Source organism: Chelonoidis abingdonii, chromosome 3 (assembly GCF_003597395.2).
Source record: "Chelonoidis abingdonii isolate Lonesome George chromosome 3, CheloAbing_2.0, whole genome shotgun sequence".
NCBI lineage: Eukaryota > Metazoa > Chordata > Testudines > Testudinidae > Chelonoidis > Chelonoidis abingdonii.
Genome location: NC_133771.1, coordinates 89471819 through 89479586, shown reverse-complemented (window position 1 = coordinate 89479586; position 7768 = coordinate 89471819). Strand labels below are relative to the sequence as shown.

The window sequence follows — 7768 nt, the reverse complement described above, 5'->3', positions numbered from 1 at the left end:
TATCACTTTCTACAAGTCTATAATATATAACTAAACTATTGTTGTATGTAAAGTAAATAAGGTTTTTAAAATGTTTAAGAAGTTTCATTTAAAATTAAATTAAAATGCAGAGCCCCTCGGACCGGTGGCCAGGACCCTGGCAGTGTGAGTGCCTCTGAAAATCAGCTCGCATGCCGCCTTTGGCACGCGTGCCAGAGGTTACCTACCCCTGGCTAGTTACGAAGGGAGTTATCACACCTCAGGCTTATCTTCAGCCCAAAACCACATCTCTGTAGAGCAGTACCTTAACCAGTAAACAGTGGGTGCTTAGTTTTAATGTTCAGTGCTTTTTTTAAGAGAAATTAAGAATATTGGTACAAATGTATGAAAAACCAGTAACTCTCATGATAGTGATTGATTCACCAGTTCTGAAGTTGGTAAAATGACATTATACTTCATGAGAGAGACAAGTTGGGTGAGGTAATATCTTTTATTAGACCAACTTCTGTTGGTGAAAAAGACAAGCTTTCAAGCTCCACAGAGGTCGTCTTCAAGTCTTGGAAAGGTAATCAGAGAGTCGCAGCGAAGTACAAGATGGAACAGATTGCCTTGTGGTGCTCGAAGGCTGGTCTCTTCCACCAACAGAAGTTAGTCCAATAAAAAAAAAATCACCTCACCCACCTTGTGTCTTTTATATTGTGGGACCATCATGGCTTCAACAACACTGCAAGCATTATATTTCATCTCCATGATGTTCTCTGTTATAGGGAACAACTGGAAAAAAATATGGATATAACAGTAACAAATCAAGCTGCTACATAACTTTTTGTAAGTAAATGATTTTGTTTTTATAATAGTACTATTAAACTTTTAGCTCTGCCAGGTTTGAAGGTTCCCTTAATATGGATCTTAATGAAATCAGCATGAATTTGGTTCCCTTTCCTCGACTTCATTACCTGGTTTCCAGCTTGACTCCTCTGTATACATTGGCTGATGTTAATGTACCTTCTAGACGGTAGGTGAAACAGACTATTATGGAGTAATGGAGGCTACGCTATAGCTGAGGTCTGGTTTAAGCCCTACTTTTATCTCCTGTAACTTCCACAAAAGAAAACTGTATATTTTGTATCTAACACCAGGATAAAAGTTTCTTTGCAAACCTGTGGAAAAAGTAAGATATTTAAAAGCACTGTGATATTTCCAAAATTTCCCTGATATTCACTTTGAAAATGTTCTTAATGGTGTTTTATTTAAGCTCAATCTCCACAATGGCTTGGTTTACAAACTCAGAATATGTTTTGTTAGCCTTTCAGAGAAGTGCCTTTTTAGTGGGTTCTTTGGAAATCAGTGAAGGAACTGCCAAGATATATATTATTAAGAGCTTGGTGATAGGGTATTTCTACCTCCCACCACGGAATTAAATCCTACCATTAGAGCAGTGATAGAAGGTGGTACAGTGCTGGTGGAGGGTCCCTGTACAGGTTAAAGGGAGGGTGGAAGATGCAGTGATGGTATTCCAGGATGGAGTATGGAGCAGGATGCAGGGGACTAGGAGATGTACCTACTGTTAGTAGGGAATGGGGGACACATGGAGGGTAGCATTATGTTGTCAGCTCTTTAATGGAGAGATTCTGGGTAAGGTAAGTGGAAGAGGACACAGAGTGGGGACAGATTATTTACAGTGGACCTGAGGCACATGGAAGAGTGGCTTAAAGGAGTATACAGGGACTGAAAGAAGGCATGAAGGGGACTTGTGAAGGTGGAGTCTTTTATCTACATTAAAAACTTCACATGCTCAACTTTCCAGGCATAAAGCTTTAAACTTTCTTTCCACCATCTACTACTCGATATTATGCCCAAGTATAATTGTACCTCTTTTCCCAAGACTCCACTCCTTTATGAACCTTCCAGATCCTATAGTAGAGGAGCTTTGCATCTTTGGGCCCCATAAGATCATTCAACCATGGCTCTCCTTCCACAGGTTACATAAACCAGTCCAATTTGAACTTTTGGGGAAATTTCCTTTTAAAAAAAAAAAAGTTTTTAAAGTGCCAAACAAGTCTTTTCAAGAAATAAAGTTGAAAGTGTGGTTCAGTGGGTTCCTCCCCCACACACACATTTTTTAAAGGCATAGAATTTTTGTAAAATAAGGTAATGAACCTTTGACACACACAAGTCTGGGAACAAGGATGGTCCATGTAAAGGGACACTTAATTTGAAATCTAGTTAATTCTGAAAAAAAATCAATTTGAAATACTTTGTTTCATCTGCCAATACCTATGGCTTTACATTCACAGTTTCCTTTTCTCTTAATTTTTTCCCTCTTCCCTTTTACTGGGTGAAAGAGCCACAGAATAGGGAATCTGACAGTACACAGAATGCTTTCAAATGTATAAAGCAAACAAATTGGAAAGAGCAAACGAGAGAAAAAAATCCCTATTCTCTAAATCTAAGGAAGTCTAGTCTGTTGTAACTTGAACCATCTTTTACCTCACTGAGCTTCAGGTTACATCAACTCTGGTACATTCATCACAAGTCTGGGACACTATGGGTAAACTCAACACAAGTTACTGGCATGTAACTTACTCCCCCTTATCCACTATTTCTGAACTTGGTATGATTTATATGGTAAGGTGCTCAAAGAAAAGAGTGCCAAGGAAAGCAAATGATGTGTGGTCATAAGAGGATGTAGGTTGAAATAGGCCACCCAGCTTGTACTATTGTTTGACTATTTTTTTGACTGTCTAATTTATACTTCAAAGTAACAAGGAAGTGGATGAATTTCAGTTGCTCTTAAATTACAAACTATAGGATTAGTGAAGAACTTCAGCATGCTTAATAAAAGTAGATAACTGCCTTTTTTTCTTAATTTAGGTTGGATCAAATGTTTTCAGATGCTTTCAGCAAAGACCACCAGTTGATTCAAGCAGACCCAAAGCATAGCTTGTACCTTGCCTGTGCACTTCTGGTTCGAGGAAATGTACAGGTTTCAGACCTTCGCAGAAACATTGAAAGGTTTGATCTATTTGCATGGCTTGTTTGTGCACAATTACTTATTACAGAAGCTGTTGTCAGATGCTCACAGATGCTCCCTATTCATACAAAAAGCTTAAATAATAAAGTCAGCAAAAAAAAAAAGTTTAGTTATAGGCACTTGAGAGAGGAAATGTTACTGACCAACGGAAAATGAGTGAAAGAGCTTGAAAATACTATTCTGTGCTTCCTAATGACATAATTTGTTAATAAGCTTTGTGAGTAGTGAACCTTTCTAAGCATCATGGGACCTTTTCCAAGCCAAATCTGTTTGTGGTTATGATCAAGTGATTACCAAATAATTTTCTGCATACCATCAAAAAAACCCACCATTCTTATCATATACCTGTCATAAAGATGTTTGCTGAGAGAATGGTTCAATTCATCTCCCAGTTTTTGCCCCCAAGCCTCACTCAACCCCAGGGGAAGCTAAATTTCATACACTTGATGTAATAAGGGCATTGTTATATTACCTTAACATGACACAATCATTCAGAAGCACACCCCTAGTGATCTTTGATGATAGGCTTGGAAGGATTCATTTTTTATTGATAAACGTAGGTAAGCATTGATTTCACCATACATGAAAAATATTTCCATTGGTAATTATTAGGGCAGTCAAACAATTAAAAAAAGTAATTGTGATTAATTGTGAGATAAAAATATTAATCGTGATTATTCACCGTTTTAATTGCCCTGTTAATAATAGACTACTAATAGAAATTTATAATTTGAATGTTTTTCTACATTTTCAAATATATTCATTACAACACAGAATACAAAATGTACAGTGCTTAATTTATATTATTTTTCATTACAAATATTTGCAGTGTACAAAGATTTTAAAAAAGTATTTTTCAATTCCATCATACAAGTACTGTAGTTCAATCTCCTTATCATGAAAGTGCAACTTACAAATGTATATTTTATTTAATTTTAGTTACGTAACTTCACTCAAAAATAAAACAGTGTAAAACTTTAGAGTCTACAAGTCCACTAATTCCTACTTCTTGTTCGGCCAATCGCTAAGACAAACAAATTTGTTTACATTTACAGAAGATAATGCTGCCCACTTCTTAATTACAGTGTCACCTGAAAGTGAGAACAGGCGTTCGCAAGGCACTTTGGTAGCTGGCTTTGCACGGTATTTATGTGCCAGATATGCTAAACATTCGTATGCCCCTTCATGCTTCAGCCGCCATTCCAGAGGACATGCTTCTATGCTGATGACAGGTTCTGCTCGATAATAATCCAAAGCAGAGCATTTTCATCATCTGAGTCAGATGCCACCAACAAAGGTTATTTTTTCTTTTTTGGTGGTTCGAGTTCTGTAGTTTCCGCATCATAGGGTCGCTCTTTTAAGACTTCTGACAGCATGTTCCACATCTTGTCCCTCTCAGATTTTGGAGGGCACCCCAAATTCTTAAAACTTGGGTTGAGTGCTGTAGAAATCTCACATTGGTACCTTCTTTGTATTTTGTCAAAGCTGCAGTGAAAGTATTCTTAAAACAAATGTGCTGGGTCATCATCTGAGACTGATATAACATGAAATATATGGCAGAATGCAGGTGTAAAACAGCAGGAGACATACAGTTGTCCCCCCAAGGAGTTCAGTCACACATTTAATTAACGCATTCTTTTTTTAACAAGTATCATCAGCATGGAAGCATGTCCTCTGGAATGGTGGCCGAAGCATGAAGGGTTATTTTCAAATATATTTGAAAATGTATTATAAATATTTGTGGACTTTTTCCTACATTTCAATTGATGGTCTATTGTTTAACAGTGTGATTAAACACTGTGATGAATCACCATTAATTTTTTAATTGTGATTAATTTTTTTGAATTAATCGTGTGAGTTAACTGTGATTAATTGACAGCCTTAGTAATAATAAAAATTTACAGGTAGGCAAAATAAAAAACGATGCTTGAAAACTTCTTAGAGTTTGAATTAAGGATATTTATATTGTATATTTTGACATGTGATATTGACAGTTTGGGTTTTAACAGTTATAAAGCTTTAATTTTTTTTAATCTTGTCGGCTACTGTCATTAAATCTGAACCCCACCATAATTTACAACTGTATGATTAAAAATTAAACAATGCTTCTAACCCGTAATTTTGTACAACTGTGATAATTTAAATCACTAAAAATAATGCTTGAAAATAAATATCAATATCTGTCAAAATTATTTTAATTAACATTGAATTCTGCCAACCCTACCTGAGAAGGTTAAAGGTCAGGCAGTATCCTCACAGGTTATCAGAATGGATCTTCAGCTATATAAAAACACGGTACAAGCTATCCAAGCTGGAACCAGCTAACTACGTTAGAACTCATTCTGCTAGAGTTCAGTCAGCCTCTGCTACCGGATTGAGGAATGTCCCTTACTGAAAATATGTAAGGCAGCCTCCAGGAGCTCAGTCAACTCATTCACAAGTCACTATTCATTGTAGACACTTCCAGATCAGATGCCCATTTTAGTAGGGCTGTCTTGTAATCATTTTTAAAGTAGGACTTCAGTACCCATCTCCAAGGAAACAGACAGTCACCAAGAGTGAAATCTGTGTGTACAGTCACTGAAGGAAGAATGGTTACTAACCTTACAGCAACTGTGGTTCTTCAAGATGTGTTATCCACATGGTCTCCGGGACTCGTCCTCCTTCCCTTCTACTACAGAGTCCTCCGCTGGGATTTGTTATTGACAAAAGAACTGAAGTATGCTTGGGCCTGCTCTGTCCTTTATGACCTCGAGTGCTGACGTGTGAAGACATCTAAGGCACCAGCGGGCAGCCCCAAGACAATGGACAAAGGAATCAAATCTTGTGCATGTGCACCAAGAGTGGAATCCAGATGGACAACGCATCCTGAAGAGCCACAGTTACTGGGAGATAAGTCCTTTCTCCCAGCACCAGCAAATCACCTATATGATCTGTCAACAAACTTAAGAATATGCTGTCTATGGCATCTACTGTATTACACTATGTTTGACTAGTTTGGGCTGCAGCTAGGCTTCTCCTTTTTTATGGGAAACAAACCGAGTGAAGTATCTTATGATACCAGTCCCTTGAAGGTGGCTTTATTTTTAATACTGAAATATAAAATTAACTAACAAATTATTATTAAAATTAGCATTCTCCTGTGGTTTTTAAGGTTACATTAATTAAGCTGCCAATTTACAAAGTCTAAAAGAGTTATGCCAAATGCTAATTATAATGGCTTTTTTCTTCCTGAAATTTTATATGCAGGTGTCCTTGAGATTGCTTGTTTTAGCAAAGTAAACAGAACTATTAACACGGTGCTATGTACTGTACCTCTTTGCTTGCTTGCTTATTTTAAGCTATGAATTTATGTATTGCAGGTTGAAGCCTTCCCTTCATTTTGTCTCATGGAATCAAGAAGGCTGGAAAACTGGCCTATGTTCAGTACCTCCTGTGGGCCATTCTCACTCACTGTTGGCATTAGCAAACAACACGTGTGTGAAACCGACATTTACAGAGCTCAAAGACAGATTCATGAAGCTCTACAAGAAAAAGGTACGATGAAAAGCAGCATAACGTCCCAATGTACTTTAAACTAGCAGTAGTCTCTTCTATCATTTTTATTTTTTGAGATGCGGAGGAGAAAAGCAAATTTCAGTGCAAGTTGTAACAAAGAAGATATTGCTTTAATATAGATACAATAGACTTTGCACTCCGAATGCAAAGCATGTTGTGGGCCTACCTTTTCTGATAACAATGCATTATTTTTTTATTAGTATTCCTGTACCACCAGAATGAGTGTCTTGATAACCCATCCTATGTCTGAATTGCACCCTACCAGGATAGCTGGGAGCATGTTACAAAAGTGTAGCACTTCTTCTAAATATACCTTAAAACACTTCAATTAAGCCTCTTTGTTTGCCATGTCAAAGGAACTGGAAAAGCTGCGGCTTTGTCAAAGCAAAAGATAGAAATGTTAACTAAGTTATCGCTCATAGATTTTTTTTAAGTTTGTCATAAGTCCTGTGCTATTGATCATCAAAATTGTTAAAAAAAACCTTTAAGTTTTTAACACCAGTACTCTAACTCACCGTATCAAACTTGTGAAATCCAGTGAAGCTGTCTTGTAACACGGACTGAGACTTCAGTTTTGTCATGAAAGTCGTGGCTGTGGCAAACATACAGCCTTAGCTAAAATGAGGGTGGTGTTTAAATAACAACTAAAACTAAATTGGGCAGATAACCCAAGAAAAGACTGAAAGGAAAAGAACCATATATTGAGTTAACAGGATATCCTAAAGCATTCCAGACAACTGTGCCCCTTTTTGGTATCTCTGCCTCTTCAGTCCTGCAAGGTATGGTTTTTAAAAAAAGAAACGGAAGGAGATGTTACTTCTGTCAAAGATGCCAAAATAGCTGTGTATTCCTGTCCTTTTGATGGCATGATAACTGAAACTAAGGGCACTATACTGATGAAAAAATGCTGACGAACTTAGGAATTTCAGCAAGGGAGAAGAAAATCTAATGGATCTGGAGTCTTTGTCTTGCATACCCCCAAGTTACACCTCACTTTTTAAAACTACTTGCTTATAAAATCAGACCTAAAAATACAAGTGTGTCACAGTGCTCTGTTACTGAAAAAATGCTTACTTTCCCATATTTACCACATGATTTCCAACTGATTTATTTTATATATAGATACAGTACTTACATTTCAGTGTATAGTATATAGAGCAGTATAAACAAGTCATTGTCTGTATAAAATTTTAGTTT

At 36.9% G+C, this 7768-nt stretch overlaps 1 protein-coding gene across 1 annotated transcript in view; it reads left to right on the top strand.

The window, feature by feature from the left end:
- TUBE1 (tubulin epsilon 1) overlaps window positions 1-7768 on the top strand; it is a 32893-nt gene that overhangs the window by 16558 nt on the left and 8567 nt on the right. The window contains exons 8-10 of the mRNA XM_075064565.1: window positions 850-994; window positions 2854-2994; window positions 6376-6550. Of these exons, the coding sequence (XP_074920666.1) occupies window positions 850-994; window positions 2854-2994; window positions 6376-6550 (461 nt within the window). The remainder of the gene's footprint in view (window positions 1-849; window positions 995-2853; window positions 2995-6375; window positions 6551-7768) is intronic.